Source organism: Propithecus coquereli, unplaced genomic scaffold (assembly GCF_000956105.1).
Source record: "Propithecus coquereli isolate 6110/MARCELLA unplaced genomic scaffold, Pcoq_1.0 Scaffold301, whole genome shotgun sequence".
NCBI lineage: Eukaryota > Metazoa > Chordata > Mammalia > Primates > Indriidae > Propithecus > Propithecus coquereli.
In genome coordinates this window covers 2,588,359-2,607,882 of record NW_012148631.1, presented here as the reverse complement: position 1 = coordinate 2,607,882, position 19,524 = coordinate 2,588,359, and the positions used below count along the sequence as shown (strand labels likewise).

Here is a 19,524-nt window from a genome sequence, read left to right as displayed (position 1 = left end):
GATTTTCCTGCCTCAGCCTCCTGAGTAGTTAGGACTATAAGAGTATGCCACCATGCTTGGCTAATTTTTAGATTTTTTGTAGAGATGGGGTCACACTATGTTGCTCAGACTGGTCTCAAACTCCTGGGTTCAAGGAATCCTCCCAGCTTGGCCTCCCAAAGTGCCAGGACTACAGACATAAGCTACTGTGCCTGGCCAATTTTTCATTCTTAAGAGAGTGTCTCCCTTTTGAACTTTTACTGCCTGTTTGTTACCTACATATTTTTGTCCAGTCATCGTTCTCTTAAATATTCTGATTTGATCCTTAGTGATTAGATTGTGTACAAACATATACTTGACCAAACTGAACTTTATTCTTGCCTCAAACAAACCTGGCTATTTTGAAAATAAAGTTTGAAAGTGTCAACTGAGTTTCATTACCTGTTTATTGCATCCCTTCATTATACAAAAACACTACCTAAAAGTGATAAGATGCCCCCTTTAAGTATCAGTAAAGACTTAAGTATAGTAAAAGGAAAAGGAAAAGCAAAAGCAAAATAAAGTAAGTAAAACCAAATTAACTGCTTCCTTTTTAAACAAACCAAAAAAGTATGCTTCAAAAATTATCAAAAATTTAGATGGCAATAAAAATAACACTGTAGCATTGTTACATGGGATGGCTGTGGGAAATATAAGGGATCATGCATCGGAGATCTTAATTCTGAAATTCTTTAAGATTGTATAATATAGAGATGGAAAACTGGCAGCCAGGTATACAGTGTTGGCCTGCCAAGTGTTTTCATGTTTTTGTTTTATTTTTAATTTTCAAACTGTGGCCAAAATTTAAAAATCTGAATTTCTGGCTTCTTTTCAGGGGAGAAATTTCAATATATCTGCCAACCCTTATACACACATACACATCGTGTTGAGGTTGCCCTCTTTAGACAGAGATGTGTACTCAACTTTCGGTTTCTTTCCCATCTACCACATTCGAGTTTGCTGTTTGGCCCCATAGGCATCTTAGTTTGTGATATCTGATGTAGGTATAATGGATAGGAAAGAGAGAGGGAGGCTCAAATGAACCCAGGTGTCAGATTCACACCTTAAGAATGACTATTAATAGAGGTAATGGTACTCACTAGCAGAAATTTCCTTTAGAAAAGTGAAGCGGTTTTAACCAGAGAGAGGTGAAAAATGGCATTCTACATTGATGAATCAGTGGTTAGAGTCAGGACGATGTATACAGATGTGCTGGGTATGGTGGACAGATGCAAAGCACATGTTGCTTCCCTACCTTCATTTCACAGCTGCCATATTGTCTATCCTAGAGAAATCAGGTTAGTAAACCTTACGAGCTACCTCAAAGGCATTAAAGAAATGTCACAAAAGATCATCGCAAAACAGTTACACTATTAGACTCTGACCTCAAGGATACATGTCTTACCAAATTTTATGCCCTCAATGTCTGGCTATAAAATTCATGAATGGATGGGTACAGGTGTAGAATAAGAGAGTGGAAGCTCGGTTAGCACTGCCTTGGTGATGGTGGGAGCCACAGGGCTCTTTCTGCACCAGCTGGCAAAGCAATCTTCCTCTTCCTTGCCCGCTGCCTCTTTGGGTCACTGCCCATCTGTTTTGTACCGACTGCAGTATAAAATTGGGGTATAGGATGACTGCTCTAAATCATTCTACCTTGACGATGGCCCCAGTGGGACTTACTGGAAGCTCAACTTGCCTCATTGCAAGTGCTCAAAACATACAGACTTTAGATTAGAAGCCACCAAACAATAAAGAACAGATAGCTTTGTGGTTAAGCATTCTAGAGTTAAAAAGATCTAGGCTAAAATTTTAGTTCTTCCACTTACTGACTTCACGACCTTGGGAATGTTATTTGGTCTTTTTGTGCCTTAGTTTCTGTATCTGAAAAATGGCAGTGATAATACTATACCTTCACAGAGATACCGTGATGATAAATCAGGTAATGCATATATAAAGAGCTAGTGCCTGCACACAGTAAACACTTATATTTTTGCCAGTATTATTTTTTTCCTAGAAATAAGTACATGGTATATGCATGTATTGCTGTTAAGACCAAGACTGCAGCAGTATGCGCAAAAAACAATTCTGTCATAAAATCTGAGGTCCTATTTTCTAATTTCAGTGTCTAATGACATATCTCTGGCTTCCTTTAAACCTTTAAATCCATGTTATCCTTGATCCAGTTACGAATGTTCTTCTAGCTTGTTTTTCATATCTACTGCCATATTTTTGAGAATAAAATTGCAAATCAACCAGATGAGCCAATGGGTTATACGGAGAGCCTATTTTCTATTTAAGGATCACTAGAAATGTTTTTCTTAACATTAGAAAGTCTGGCTAATTATTTTTTTCAAGAGGATAAGAGATGTGACTATATTTCATCTGCTTAAGTGTTTTCTACTGTGACAGTCTTGCTAAGGCTCTGTAGGCCAAAGTCTCAACATCAGTTAAATATTCGACTGCACTTTCTCCTACTTAGTATTATGGAATGTAATCTTAAGTATGAAAGATGTCTTGCACAGTATGTCAAAATGTTGAGCAATATCGTTTCAGTCTAAACACAGAAATGAAAAAAGAGCAGATGATTTCCCTTTTGCTGTAATTCACTTTGGGATGCATGTCATGAAGAGCACTATACAAAAGCAATTTTCATTGATTGACTGACAGATTGAGGAAAAGGGTGAATGTTCTTTCAGCTTACATCCCTACTGAAGTATGATTTTTATAGCTCCTGACAGCTCTTCACAACTTGTAGTTAAATGCCAGGTTAGCAAATAAATAAATAAACAAAATAAAAAAGAGAAAATCGTAATTAGAACTTCTTTGGGATTTTAGTACAGCTGACTTGAGCCAAATAGATAAATAGATGAAGGTAAGATAAATTCAAATCTAACTGCTCTAATTTCTCCATGCAATAAATTTAGATTTTAAAGACTATAATTGCTAAAAATACCTTAATAAATTAATTGCATAATCTAATCAGCCATATTAACAATCACATACTTCTTATACTTCTGTAGAAGGTGCTACTCTTTCTAGAGTAATTAGTTTTAACTCAATTTCTGATTTAAAGAAGCATTCAGTATCAGTGTCCTATTCTTATAATCTCAAAAAGAATTGTTCATAATCTTAAATGCCCCTCTAATTCTATAAAACACGCTCCTTCATTTACCTAATTTGGGGATATCATTCACTCTGTGATACAACTAAATGAATGCAAATACTTAACATGACCAGTGATGAAACTGAAACAAATTTCACATAGAAATGTTATCTTCCAAATTACTGTAGCAGATCAGTGTCTGCTACTAATCAGTAGTAATCAGTAATCTAATCACCGTTACTTTGGTCTCCTCTTAAACTTTTAATTTATCCTTCTAATGGCATAAAAATACTTGGGGAATTTTTCCACCTTAATTTATCTAAACTTGGTTTTTCTCAATTGTTAAGTAAAAGCAATGCTGGTGAGGCAATAATTTTTACTTGAAATAGATTCTCTTAATTACAATGGATCTTCATATGGACTAAATTTTAATGCATGCAAAGTTAAATTTGTTTGCAACGTATGAAAGATGGCTTATTTTGAGAACATTTTTTAAAACACTGAGGATCTAAAGCCATACAGCAGGTCATAATAAACACATTTCCAGGTGAGAAGCACTAAAATATCTTTCCTAGGCTACTGTATACAAATGGAAAGGCCCGTAAAGATGCTGGAAAATCCTTTATGTAGGTTCCTGCTTCCTTTATTATGGAAGCTTGAGGAGATAACTTTTGCAATCTGGAATTGACATTCTTCATGCAATTATGTATCCAGCAAAATAGGTCCAGGTTGGGAGGAAAAACAGTGCAAACTAGTAAATAATTGCAGTATCACTGCATCCGTTTAGTTTAAAGAGCTGACAAACCCTCTCTAAACTCCAAGCACAATTAGTCATTAGGGTCTAGTTTTTCAGCACTGTTAAGCAATTTGTAACCCATTGCTTTTAATAGGGTTAGGCATTACTTAACCGACACAGATGCCTTGAAAACTGAAACCTCAAGTTATAAAGCAGCAACCTTGTTCATTACCTTCTGTGATAGGCAAATCATCTATAAAAAACAGCATTTAATGGGCAACCAATGAATAATCAATGGCTCACTTTTCATCTGAGTGTGAAAATGAAGATAATCTAATACAAGGTCCCACTGGTAATAGGCTGAATCTTGGGTTCTGCTGCTCTTCAGGGCTGATTTATAAGGTCTTGGAAAGCTGATGTAAACAGATGATCAATGGGACCATCCCTGCTCATAATAACCCCCAACTGGCCCACTCCCTCTTTTCCAAGTCCATCCCTTCAGGCTATTAGCTCTGTCCAGCTAATTCTTCCCACTACTCCTGCCTGCTGCTTTTACTCTGGCCATCCGTTCAGTCCAGCCGACTCACAAGTAATTTTATACGCAGCAGAGAGCGGGTGGAATTGATTTTTCACTCAGCGCTCTGTTCCCATCTGAATAATTATCAATTTTACTGCCTCATAAAGGGAAGAGTCAAAATTTCAAATCAATTCAAAAGAGCTTTTGAGACGACAGAAACTGTGCATAAGAATAGAGGTCAAAGTTGTCAGTGACCTAAGGAGATGATGTCAGATATTACTATACCCAATAGCTGACATCAGAGGCACTCAAGATGATATAACCTAGTGCTAATGCAAATCATATTTATGCTGACTACCAGAGACCAGTCATTAATATTTAAGATGCTATCTGAAAGCCTACATTCCAAATAAATAGAATGTATTCCACTGTTAATAAAGATATATCACTTCTTAGTCATATGCTATAACGTGAAGGATTACCAAGTATCATTAACACATAGAAATTACTTAAACCAATAAATGGATGGTAATTCTGAGTAAAGACAAACTTGATTGTCTCCTGCACATTCACATGACTTGCTCTGCAGTCTGATGGTATTTTGTCTAGGATCACAGCCTATTGATTTTTGCTAAAATTTTCTACCAACCTAAAAGTTTCTGCCAAAGTTTATGGGACAATACTGTGATTATGGCTGGAGTGATTTGGTGGTGGACTTGTCGGTGGGGTTGGGGCTGGGTCTGACTCCTGGCCAGTCCATGAATATTTATTTTCTTCAGTGGCTACATGGTGTAAGTAAGTTGTTCTCAACCTTCTCCCTGCAAAACATATGAGGGCTAAGACATACTCCCAACATTACCAGTGGCTACTGCATTTGGGTGGGTGTGTGTGGGTGAGGTGCACTCATATCTTGATAAAATATACATTTTGAAAAGGCATTCAAGGTGAATCTGAGATATTATCCCCACCTTGAGTATCAGCAGTGTGGTAGTAAGGACTTGGGTTTTTGAGCTAAACAGACCTTGGTTCAAATTCCAACTCCATCACTTTCCAGTTGATCTCTCTGCACCTCAACTTATTCATCTGTAAAATGAGGATGATGATACCCACATTTTAGGGTTGTTGTTGGGTCTAAATGAGAAGACTTCTCTGACAGTACTCCCCTCATATGTCACTCTCTTGTCATCACTATATTAATCAAATCACCAAATAACTGGTTAGGTACTTGTCTCTTTGTCCCACATAACATTTATTTTTTTTTTCTCTTTTTGTGCACAACATTGTGAATGTAAGGACATTTTTTAAGGAGAGAAATTATGTCTTATAACTCTTAATGGTTCTTGCACCTTGCATGTAATAAATCCTCACAACATGCGAAGTACCTTCATCTTCCCTTTACTATATTCCCAACATGTAACAGTTCCAGGGTCATACCAAATAGTTATAGGCCTACAGCCTTTTGCCTAGTTATATAAAATATGAATTACATTTATCTGCCCCCACCCCACAAAATAACTAGTTAACTGAAACTTCATCACAAATAAGGTTTACATAATTTCATTTAAATATTAGCAAAAAAGGACAGCCAGGAAAGAAATCTCTTTCATGCCATCTCATTCTATTTTCATCACTCATTTACACTGTGGCATTTTCTGATTATTGTGACTTACTTGCTCACTAATGATCATGCAGCAAGACACCATTGAAGTGTTTACATTTGTTAATTACAGACTATTACAGATATAATTTGGCAAAAGAAAACAACTGAAAATAGTATGAAGATATTTTCCAAATTCAGCGGAATTAAGAAATATCAGAGTGTTGGTACAGCCATTAAAAAATGGTATTGTTCTTTTTGAAATATTTCTGGCATGTATATTCATTGTTCATGTATGCTATTAACTGTGATTTGTACAAGTGAGTTTTTTAAAACAATACTAAACTTCAACCTAACACTTATTAGCCAGTTAGAAAACACATTTTAAAATAAAGAAATTGTGGCTTTATTACTTACTAAGTGTTCTTGGAAATATACCTCATCTATCTGAACTGGAGTTTCTCTTCTTAAAATGGGAAAAATACCAATTATAATATAATGAATGGCAAGTTCCTAGCAAGTTGTCAGGCACAGAGTAGGAGCCCCGCAAATGGTAATTTCCTAATGTACCAGAGTATTCACAAGTCAAACTTAAGATGACATTATCAGAGGCTCCAGGAAAGAAATCAGAGGTTGTCTGTTTCTAGTTCCAGTTTCATTCTATTTTTCTCAGGTGTCTGGAAAAACTATTCTCTTTTTTAATTCTAGCTTCACTGAGGTAAGATGAATGGCAAAGGGGTTTCTTGAGGGTGAGTAATCCTGAGACCAGTGTTCTATCCCGCTTTTAGGGAAAATACTCCTAGATGATAACTGGTAAAAAGTCTTGGCAAGACTAATTGCTCTAAGAGATAATCAGGGACAGGTTGGCTTATTGGAAACTTTGTTTTTTAAGGTAGGTGAACAACTACCAGTTACCTGCTGCAGGACATCTGGGTTTTGCTGCATAAAATGTAATAGTCTCTGACCAGCCTGGGTAGCCTCTCCGCATCGAAGTGGCTTCTTGCCCTCTTTTGCTATGTGCTTGAAGAGGTAGGTGACGATGTAGTCTAAACTGGTACAGCAGCTGGAGGAGACAACTGTATCTGTATAAACAATAAATAAGAATATATTTGCATTACTGAAGTATTTGCTTCATTTGATTATAATGTCTCCACTAAAAAAGAATTACTTTGTGATTCAAAGCACGTTTACCAAACTTTAAATTCCTTGAGGGCAGGGAATTTTCTTATCTCTTTAAACCCAGTGTCTATTACAGGGCTAGGTCTAGAGACACTTCAGTAAGTAAATGATTCCTGGATTGAATTGGACAGAATTTTCCATTTGTGACCTCAACAACTTCTGTTCAGTTAAAGTGACTGTTAATATTAAGTATCTACTCAATGCAAAGTACTCTGCTTCAGGGGCAACAGGGGTCTAGCCCCAACCCAGGTGTCAAAGAGCTCATGGCTTAGTAGACAAGGACCTATAGCAAAACTCTATGTAAGAATGAGGGACACACTGAGGATTTTGAGGGAGAGCTCACATTTAGATGCTGATCAAGGACAGCTTGGTGAAGGAGGCAACACCGGAGATGGGCTGGGAAAGATTACTCCAGTTAGACATACGGAAGGATATTTTTCAGGTAGAGAGATTAGCATAAGGCAACAGTGTGGTGGGAAAGGATTTTGGAGCCAGACAGCTCTGGTTTCAAGTCCCATCTTTTCCAATTACTTGTTGTGTTATTACTTTGAAAGTGCTACTTCGCTTTTCTCACCATTTGTAAAATACTTTGGCAGAGGTGAATGAGAAGAAAATAACAAGTTGTTGAACGGTAATAAAAATAGTTGGTATTTATTGAGAGCTTACTATGTGTTAGTTACTGTGTTAGGTGCTTTACATGGATTATTATTTTTAATCTTCACAGCAGCACTATAATACTTACTATTATTATCTCCATTTACAGGTGAGGACACTGAGGCTTAGAGAGATTAAGTGACTTGTCCAATGTCACACAGCTAGAAGATTGTGCAGCCAAGGTATGAAAATAAACAAGGAGCTGAACTCTGGATCTGTATTCTTAACCACTACATTAAAATTAGATATTTAGCAACAATATATGTAAATAGCAGACATACCTTCTTAAAACACGATGGACACTCAAAAAATGGCAATAATTACTGGTTTGTCCTCACGGTAAAAAGAGGAGGGTGTATTCAGGGAGTAGGACTCTGGGTTTGACTGAGAGAATGTGTAGCAGAGTCATAAGAGCAGACTGACAGTAGTTTGGCAGGGGGGTTCTTACCTGAGGGCATCTAATAGTGGGGCTGAGACATTTACATTTAATTTGAAAGGCAACAGAGGTGTCACTGAAGGCTTTTTGAGCAAGTAAGTGACATGACAGAGTAACCATTTACTGAGAATCTCCTTTACACACTAAAATTACCATCTCATTTACTTCTAACAAGTACTTTATATAGTATTATTTGTATTTTCTGGCTAACATTTGGATATGATCCCTGGGAGCTTAAGATTAGTAAGAGAATAAGAGAAACACTTGAAAGTGGTGTATACGGTAGACTAAGAAGAGAAAAAGTAGTCTAAGCGAGTAGGGCTGAGAAGCAGATTATAAACTTCCTAAGGGAATAGTTTTTCATTTATATTATTCATCTCTGAAGTTCTGAAATATATGTATGCCTGACATAGATTAGAGATGAAGCATTAGCTGAATTAACTGAAGAATGGGTAGCTAAAGCTAACCTCAGTAAGTTTTTTAGAGAAAGTCTCGAGTTGTATTTAGTAACAATACCTAGCAGTGATATAACACTATAGTTTAAAACCTCCCACATACATCCTTTTAGAGAAAAATGTCATAGAAAATAGAGGGAGGTTTGGGGTAAGTTCTGAAACAGAGAGCTGTATGCATTTAACATAGAGGATAATGGTAGTTGATATATGATCACGAGGGACGAAGGGTCAAATGAAGGTCTAAAAGACAAGCACGGATAACAGTTTTGGAAAACTGTGAGGCTGGCTATAAGGCTTTCAAGAAAGGAACTTTTCCAAAAGTTGGTTAATGAATAAAAGAGGATAGCTAGATAGGAAAAATAAGTTCTAGTGTTCTATAGCACTATAGGGTGACTATAATTAACAATTTATTGCATATTTTCAAATAGCTAGAAGAGTGGATTTTGAAGGTACCCAACACGAAAAAATGAAATATGTTTGAGGTGATGGATATGCTAATTACCCTGACTTATCATTACACATTGTATACCTGTATCAAAATATCACAGTGTACCCCATAAATATGTACAATTATTATGAGTCAATTAAAGATAATATAAGCAAAAATAAAAAGCCTTTTTTCTCCTAAAGCTATGGCATTTGATTGGTTAGTTAATTTCATATTTATCTCTCCCCACTAACTGGGTTACTTTGTACAAAAGGGAGCTTTGGTTTTATAATCCTGGGAGGTAACACAGTATAGTAGAAAATATCTAGGCCTAAGAGTCAGACACAGGTTTGTTGAGCCTGGTTGCTTTTCTTTCACATTTCTACATTTGAAGTCCCAATCATGAAAGTAAATGGATTAAGTAACTTAACATCTACAAAGGCAAGCAGGAAACAGAATAGATATGGTTCCCCTCACCAGTGAAGAGCAATATGTTATCAATCATATGAAAATTACAAAGACTTTGCATAGATTTGGTGACCACATGCCATGTAGGTTGCATTAAAAGGTTCCAATCCACTGAGTCAGCTGTGAAAAAGCCAGGTAAACACTTTAGACACAAAGGTTGGAGCACATATCTTTGCAATAAAAGCAAGAAGAGCTTCCATTATGGCTAATTTATGGTTGGGGACTTTGAAAAAGATAAATGTTATTTTAGGATAGATTTAAAAGTGTGGAATCATAAGGATTCAGGAGCATTTGGTCAAAAACAAAATGAAGGTGCTGAGCACTATGTATTATTATTGGTTTTCTTTGCAGCTCAAGCTATTATGTGAGATTCAAATAAAGAAACTATCTGACATAAAGGATGTGCATAAGTCACGAATTTTCATATTTTGTCCTGGTTTTTGATGTTTTGAATCTTTTAAAAAGGATTACATCCATAATTTAGATAATTTTAGAAATAAATAAGCCTAATAGGCATTTTGTCCTCCCTAGCAACTTGTTGTTTGGCATTGAAAACAACCAAATGTTCCTTTTCTCCTGCAACGGTCTACACAGGAAGCACATGCATCATTAATAGCCCTCCTGCTCACTAAGACCCATCATCGAAAGCTGTGCTGAAAAGTTAACTGTATAGGAAAGAACTGCTTAACTGAGAGTCAGGAAGAATGATAATGGGACTTAGCTGAAATTTGGCTTCGGCTCAAAACTACAAAACACTGCAACAGAAGAGAGGATGAAGGTCTTGGAAAAGTATGGTCTGAAAGGCAATTTCAGAGACAAAAGGCCGATTTGGGTGGAGCAGTGGTTTTGTAAATAGGTGAGTCTAGGTTTGAATCTATTATTTTCTAGATGTTCACTGAGCTTCAACTGTACTTCTGTAAAATGTGCTTAATACTACCTACTTTGTAAGGTGTTGTGAGACGTGAATAAGATTAAGTGTGTAAAGATTGTAACACAGTGCCTGACATATACTAGGTTTTCCCTTTTTCACTTCCCATTTCTTTTTCTGGCTATTTCAATCCCTTGAACACCAACATTGTCTGCCTGTTTAGCTAATCCATAGCTCTCTTCTCTCTTTAGTACTTTTATTTTTTTGGTGGGAGAAACTAATGTACAAGGTCTCTAAGTTCTAAATATTTTTTAAATGTTTCACTCCATATTATATTCATCCCATATATGCCATCCAATTCAAGAATGTGTTCAAAACAGTAACATATTCTCTTCTATTCTTTTTTTACTAATAATGAACTTCATGAGAAAAGATGCAGCAGTTCCTAGCTGATCCAACTTTTTGCTTGCTCTCACCTCTCCTTGTTTAGTCTTTTAGGTTTAGAATGTACCATCATCATCTCTGCCATGGCTAATTTTAGAGGCCTTCCTTCATCGGTTCTAAAACAGCCACACTTTCCATCCATCACTCCATTTTAATTCTTTGTTTAGCACTTGTCATGACTTGATATTTTCTTGTGTGTGTGTGTTTGTGTGTTTGTTCACTTATTGTTATCTCTCCCCACTAGAATGCAAGCCTTCATGTGAGCAGGGATCCTATCTGTTTTGTTCTCTTTGGTACCGTCAAGGTCTAGAATAGTTATCTGGGATACAGTATGTGCACAACTGATAATTATTGAATGAATGCATTGGGAGCCATTATTAAGAGCAACTTTTTGTAAGCCCTGTGCTTTGTCTCTGTAAGAATATGGAAGTTGGGTAGGGGTGGGGCATGGAGAATGGATGGGTGATTAAAAAGAGCATGAACCTAAAAATGATAAGGAATGATAATTAACTAAAAATTTAAAATACAATGTTCAGAATATTAGTCATTACTCTATCACTAATTAAACTTTTCTGTACCTCATTCCCATTTTTTTCCATTGAGGCTACAGTAGAACCAAAATGTGCCTATAACCCAAATAATATCAATAAATGCCTCTTTGCAAAAATATATCATTTTTGGGAAAGGAAAAATCCAAATGGTTACTTTCAATGTTCTAAATAGTTCTCTTTGTTGAAGACACAGGGCACAATTCACCTGCCAGAGTTATCCAATGATTACAATGCCAATTTGCAATAAAACATGAGGCTGAAGATAAAATCGCCAATATGTACAAGGAAAACCATCTCTACCAAGCATCTAGTTGTTAAAGCTGTGATCCTTATCAGGTAGATCTAGCACGGTGGTGTGGTGAAGCAGCATGGGTTTTAGAGTTTAACAGACTCCCTAGATCAAACACTTATTAGTTGTATGATTTTGCGTGAACTGTTTCACTTCTCTAAGCCACAGCTACTCATCTATATAATGAAAATATTATCTAATTAATTCATTCAATAAATATTTACTGAGCACTTACTAGAATGCTAGGAACTGGGAATAAAGTAGTGATTAAGACGTTGTTGCTGTCTTTCGGAAGCTTACAATTAAGTAGGAAATAAGGAAAAACAGTTCTCTTAGAGCACCTAACCCACTTGTGGTATGCAGATGGTTCTGAGAATGAAATGTATGAAGTATATATATGTAACACCTATGACAGCACCAGGCACATGGTGTGTGTCCATGGTCATTCAAGTATTAAGTGGCAGCACTGGAACTTAAATCCAAGTTCAGTACTCCATACATAACGCAACTTCATCAAGACTCCATTGAGAGCCTGTTAACATGTAGATCCCAGGGCTTACCAAAAATGACATGTTGAAAATATCATAGCTGCCTGCAACTAATTCAAAATTTTCAAGTACTACTATGATGTGAGATAAAAGAATGTGAAGTCAAACTGTAATAATAAAAGACAAGACTTATGCTATGTCCATGAAGAATTAACTGCTATCAGAATTTGTCCTTCTATCATAAACAACTAGAAAACAGGACAAAATATATGAAACAATGGTTTTCAATTATTGCACAACAAGCAGTACAGCACTATTAAACCAGAAAAGAGGAAAACCAATGATGTGATACCTATAATTGCTCCAGTTTACTGCCCAAAGCAGTTTCCAGCTTGCAGGCCAGGAAGAGGAAATCCAAATAAAGCCAAGTGGTCTCACTGCAGTGGAGAATAAAAGATTGAAATTTGAAGAGGCTGAAGCAGCTAAAACTTGTGGTATCACAGTGTGGGACCTACAGAAGAAGAGAGTTCTATAGATTTGCAAGGGAGTCCTCTCTCGTGTTTATCTGAACAATGACCTTGAAAGTATGAGGAAAAAACTCCCCAAGGCTGGGGAAACGATCACTGAAAAGCAGTAGGTCAAATAATTCCTGAAGAGTAGAAACTGGGAATAGTTTGTGGAGAAACCTCATAATACATGGAGCACTGCAATGTCCTCATAGGGCTCACATCTTAGTAGTAGGGCTCAATTACTCAAAATAAAGGCTGCCATTTGATCTCAAATGAGTCAAATTGATCCAAAAGTTATTCAACTGCAAGACAGAACAGAATTCATAATCTTTAAAAAATACATCAAAAGCCAGCATTGAACTAAAATTCAAAATGTAAAATTCACAATGTCTGGCATACAATCAAAAATAACAAGGCATAGTAAAAATCAGAAAATATGACCCATAAGGAGAAAAATAAATCCATAGAAACTGATATAGAAATGACATTAGTAGACAAGAACCTTAATATAGCTGTTATAAATCTTATACATATGTTCAAGGTTAAAGGAAAATATGAACCTGATGAGGAGAAAAATGGAAGATATAAAAAAAGACCAAAATGGAACATCTAGAGGATAAAAACACAATGTCTCAAATGAAAAATACAGGATTAATAGCAGATTAGGTATTATAGAAGAAAAAACCAGTGAACTTGAAGATATACCTATAGGAACTACACAAAATGAAGAACAGAGAGGAAAAGAGAAAAAACCCCAGAGCATCAGTGAGCTCTAGGAAAATAGCAAAAAGTATATAATACATGTGTAATTAGACTTCCAGAAGGAGTAGAAACAGAGGAAGAGAGGTAGATTGTGATTATTGGAAAGTCAACTGTGATAATATTATCTGAAGATAGTAAATGTAGATTGTAAATCCCTAGAGCACCACTAAAAAATGAAGAGGCATGGCTACAAATAGCAATATTGTAGATTTAAACCCAAACTTACTGGTAGTTACATTAAATGGTTGAAACGCTAATTAGAAGGCAGAGATATTGAGATCTGATATAAAAGTACGACCCAGCTATATGCTGTGTGTTTGGAAAATATGTCCACATCCAAATTCCCAGAACCTGTGAATATGTCAGGTTACATGGCAAAGAGGAATTAAGGTTGCTAATTAGTTGACCTTAAAATAGGGAAATTATCCTGGATTATCTAGGTAGGCCCATTGTAAACCCAAGAGTCCTTAAAAGTAGAAGAAAGAGGCAGAAGTCAGAGTCAGAGGGAGATGTAGCTATGGAAGAACTATCAAAAAGATGTGACATTGCTGGCTTTGAATATGGAAGAAGGAGACCAAGAGCCAAGGAACGTAGGTGGTCTCTAGAAGCTAGAAAGGCAAGGAAATGAATTAGTTTCTAGACCCCTTAGAAAGGAATGCAGTCCTGCTAACACCTTGGTTTTGGCTCAGTAAGACCTATGTCAGATTTTTGACCTACAAAACCATAAGACAAGGCTGGGTGCGGTGGCTCAAGCCTGTAATCCCAGCACTTTGGGAGGCTAAGGTGGGAGTATTGCCTAAGCCCAGGAGTTTGAGACCAGCCTGGGCAACATAGTGAGACCCTGTCTCTACAAAAAATTTAAAAAATTAGCTGGGTGTGGTGGTGTGCGCTTATAGTCCTAGCTACTCTGGAGGCTGAGGCAGGAGGATTACTTGAGCCCAGGAGTTTCAGGCTTCAGGGAGCTATGATCCCACAACTGCCCTCCTGGGCAACAGAGTGAGACCTGTCTCTAAAAAACAAAACAAAAACAAAAAAGTATAATAAATTGTGTTGTTTTAAGGACTCAAGTTTGTGGTAATTTGTTATAGTAGCAAAAGAAAATACATGCTGTCTACAAGAAACCAACTTTAAATACAAAGAAACTTTTTTAAAAGTGAAAGGTTGCAAAAAGAGGCTAACACTAACCAAAAGAAAGCTGGAGAAGTTAATTATATTATACAAAGTAGATTTCAGAGGAAATATATTACCAGAAATAAAGAGGTCATTTCATCATGACAAAGAGGTTAATTCATCAAGGGACATAATAATCCTAAATATAAATAACAGAACTTTAAGATACTTGATACAAAAACTGATAGAACTGAAAGGAGACATAGTACAAATCTATTATTATAGCTAGAGACTTCAGCACTTCTCTTTTGCTAATTCATAGAACATGTAGACAACAACCAACCAACCAGTAAGATTACAGAAGATCTGAACATTATCAACTAGACCTGACACTTATACAACACTCCTCTCAACAATGAAATACACATTTATTTCAAGTCCCCAAGGAGCATTCACCATATATTGGACCATAAAAAAAAGTCTCAATAAATTTAAGGTATAAAAATCATTGAGTATATTCTATGACACAATGGAATAAAACTGGAGTCAATCAAAGAAAAATATCATAAATATCTCCAAATATTTGGAAATTAAGCAATGTGCTTCTAGGTAACAATCCATTGCTTAAAGAAATCAGCAGGGCAATTAGAAAATATTTTTGAACTGAATAAAATAAAAACAAAATATATCAAAATTTGTGAGGTGTAGCAACAGGAGTGCTTAAATTAAAGCATGAAAGGTATATATTAGAAAAGAAGGCCTAAAATCAATGATCTAAGCTTCTATCTTGAAAAAAGAAGAACTAGAAAAGAAAAAGCAAAGAAGGAAAAAATAATAAAGAACAACTTCTGGAGAATAAAAATATAATGTGAAATAAAAAACAAAAATAATAGAGAGAAAATCATTGAAAACTAAAAAACTGGTTCTTTGCAATAAAATCAATAAACCTATAGCCAGAATAATCAAGACAAAAAGAGAGAAGACATAAATTGTCAATACTAAGAATGATGGAAGGGACATCACTACAGTTCCTACAGAAATAAAATTGGATAGAAAGGGGATATTGTAAACAATTTTATGTCAATAATATTATATGAACTTTACATGAAAAGAACAAATTCTTTTAATGGAACAAACTATCAAATACCACTCAAGATAACTGGAATAGCTACATCTATAAAAAAATATAACTTGTGGTTAAAAACCTTCCACACAAAGAAAACTCTAGGCTGGATGGTTTCACTGGGGAATTCTATCAAACATTTAAGGAAGACTAACAACAACTCCACGTAAGTTTTTTGAGAAAACAAGAAAGGATGAAACATCCTCAGGCACTAGACTGAGACTAAAACAAGACAAAGCTACAAGAAAAGAGAATTATATAAGAACTAAAGAACATATCAATATCTGTTATAAACACAGAAGCAAAAATCTGTATCAAAATTTTGACAAACCAAATCCAGTGATATATAAGGGCAATGCATAATAACCAAGTGTGGAATGCAAGTTTGGTTTAATATTTGAATATTATTCAATGTGATGATTAACATTAACATAATCCATTAATAGAGCAAAAAAGAAAAACCATATATGATCGTATCAGTGGATGCAGAAAAAGCATTTGATAAAATTTAACATCTATTCATGATAATACTCTCAGAAAACTATAAATAGAAAGAAATTTCCTCAACAGGATAAAAAGCATCTATGAAAAACATAACATTATACTGAATGGTGTGAGACTGAATACTTTCCCCCTAATATTGGAGATAAGGAAAAAATGTTTGTTACTATCACTTTGATTCAACATTTTATGGTAGGTTCTAGCCAGTGTGATAAGGCAAGAAAAATAGCCATCTGGATGGAAAAGGAAGCAGTAAAACTGCCTTTATTTGGAGATATATCTACATAGAAAATCTTCAGAAAACTACAAAAAGCTACGAGAATAAACGAGTTTAGCAAGGTTTCAGGATACAAAGTCAGTATATAAAAAAAATCAATTGCAATTCTATATGGTAGCAAAGAAAAATAGGAAACTGAAGTTTAATACCACTTACAATAGCATAAGAAACAAAATATTTACTTACAAATATAACAAATATATATAAGATCCATAAATTCAAAACTATAAAAATGCTGCTTAGAAATGGTAATATCTACATAAATGGAGACAGATTCCATTTTCAGGAATTGAAATATTGTTAATATGTCAATTATCCCCAAATTGAGCTATAGATTCAATGCAATCCTAATAAAAATTCCCATAGTTTTTTTTAACAAGAGAAACTGACAAGTTAATTCTAAGATTTATATAAAAAGACAATGGACCCAGAACAGCCAAAACAATTTTAAAAGAAAACAACAAAATTAGGCTATACTACCTGATTTTAAGACTTATTATAAAATTTGGACAGTATAGTATTGGCACAAGGTACGCAATAAGTAAAGGATATTCTTCAACAAAAGGTACTGTAACAATTGAATATCCATGTTACAAAAAGAATCCCAGCTTTCTCCTCATACCATATACAAAATTAGACTGAAATGAATCATAGACCTAAACATAAGGGCTAAAACTACTAGAAAACATAGGAGAAATTGTTATGGCCATGGATTAAGCAAGGATTTCTTAGACAAGGACTCAAAAAATATAAACCATAAAAAAACAGTAAATTGAACTTCCTCAAAATTAAAAACTTTTGCTCTTCAGAAGATATTGTTAGGAAAATACAAATACAAGTCACAGGCTGGAAAAATATTTGTAAAACATGTGATAAAGGATTAATATCCAGAATATATAACAACTCATAACTCAGTGACAAAATAAAAAACTCAAAGTTTAAAAAAAATGAGTAAAAGAGTTGAACACTTCACCAAGAAGATACATGAATGGCAAATAAGCATGAAAATATGCTCAAATCATTATTCATTAGTGAAATGCAAATTAAAACCACAATGAGATTCTACTTCACACCCACTAGGATGACTAAGGTTAAAAGGACTGATAATAGCAGGTGTTGGTGAGTATACAGAGCAACTGAAACCCTCATACATTGTTGGTGGGAGCAAAATGGTATAGTCACTTTGTAAAACTGTTTGTCAGTTTCTTATAATGTTAAAAATACACTGAGAATATAACCCAGAAATCCCACTCCTAGGTATTTACCCAAGAGAAATAAAAAAGATTTATCAATCTAAAGACTTGTATATGAATGTTCATAATGGCTATATTCAAAACGGCCAAATAATGGAAAAAACCAAGTGTCCACCAGCTGCTGCATGAGTAAACAAACTGTAGTAATCCATGCAATGGAATAATACTCAGCCATAGAAAGGAATAAACTAAATGATTCTTAAAACAACATGGATGAATCTCAAAGTCATTATGGCTAAATGAAATAAGCCAGACAAGTAATTCCATATTACATGATTTCACTTACATGTAATTCTGGATAAGGCAAACTACAGTGAGAAAAAGCAGAAAGTGGTTCCCTTGGCTAGAATAGGGAATAAGAGAGTCTTTTGTGGTGATGAAAATATTCTGTATATTGGTTGTGGTGGTTCATGATTGTATACATGTACACATTTGTCAGGACTCATTGAACTGGTCACTTAACATCAGTAAATTTTATTATATATAAATTATATCTCAATAAAGCCAATTAAAAATAACTGTATATCAAAATATGAAAGATATACTTTTTCACTTATAAGTAGCAGTTAAAAAATACTCTTTCAGTTTGGGTTCATATCTTTTCCCCCTTTGTAGGATGACAGTCTCAATAAGAGACATACATTAAGAGATCATAAATCAAGTTTTTCCTCTGGAAACAATGTCCTTCATGATCCTTACCAAGAGTAGTGAGTCCCTCTGAGATAGATGTGAGAACATATAGGAGTACAGGAGGCTCTAAGTTGGTGATGAAACTCATGTGGTCCTGGGTGAGACATTCCAGGAGTGGATAATAAGACTGGCTCAGTTTCCGGTATTGCTACAACACAGAGATACACTAAATGTCAACCCACAGGGAAGAAAAAGACATGTTACAGGCCAGTGGAAATTGCCATTTATAATACTGGAAATTGTAAACTTACTTAAACACAAGGTCAATAAATACATAGAACAAACGACATAATGAGTCCCAATCCAGTATTTAAAGGGGTTCTAATAGGAATCTCTTGATCTCTAGAAACCCTAATTTGAAGCTATAGCATAGTACGTTATTTCAATTTTACTTTATATGGCTAGCACTTAAATGCAAGTAAAATCCCTGCAGTATGACATTTAGAAGACTGTGTGAATTATTTTTCTGGACTGGAATATCGTAATACTGAACAGTGCTTAATGGTGGCTAGGCAACCTTTTTTTTGGTTTGTTTTTTAAACACAAAGAAATTTGCTATTATAATAGGATTTGACATCATAGTATTCATACCATGCCATTGTATTTATACAATGCCAACCTAGCTAACTAAATCATAATTTGGTAAAGGGCTTAGCATATACTATAGGCAAAAGATAAGTGCATGAGAAAGATACCTAGAAAATCTCAAATTCAATCCAATCAATATCAAGAAGGACAACACTCATAAGATAAACCAGAGGAGTATTGATAAAAGTGAGGTTATGACCACCTCCATAAGAATCACTTGGGGTGCTTGCTAAAAATACAGTTTCCTGATACCCACTTCAGATTCACTCAGTGAAAAGCTCTAGAGTGAAGCTCTGAAATACACACTTTTAATATACATGCTAACAGAGTCCTATGCACCCTCAAGTTTGAGAATTATTGAACTGGAGGTTTGCTTGACTATTACGCAAAAGGTGAGGGAACAATTCCTAAAACCATACCAGTTTTTTAGGTAGACTTTAACTGTAGTGAGGAGTCTCCTCAATGAGGTGATTGTAACATG

The 19,524-nt window shown here is 35.2% G+C and overlaps 1 protein-coding gene across 1 annotated transcript in view; it reads right to left on the bottom strand.

Annotated features, from left to right (window-relative positions):
- Positions 1-19,524, bottom strand: part of RANBP17 (RAN binding protein 17) — a 404,920-nt gene that overhangs the window by 23,231 nt on the left and 362,165 nt on the right. Inside the window, exons 22-23 of the mRNA XM_012649689.1 lie at positions 18,465-18,603; positions 6,887-7,053 (exon numbers count right to left, since the gene is read on the bottom strand). Coding sequence (XP_012505143.1) covers positions 6,887-7,053; positions 18,465-18,603 — 306 coding nt within the window. The remainder of the gene's footprint in view (positions 1-6,886; positions 7,054-18,464; positions 18,604-19,524) is intronic.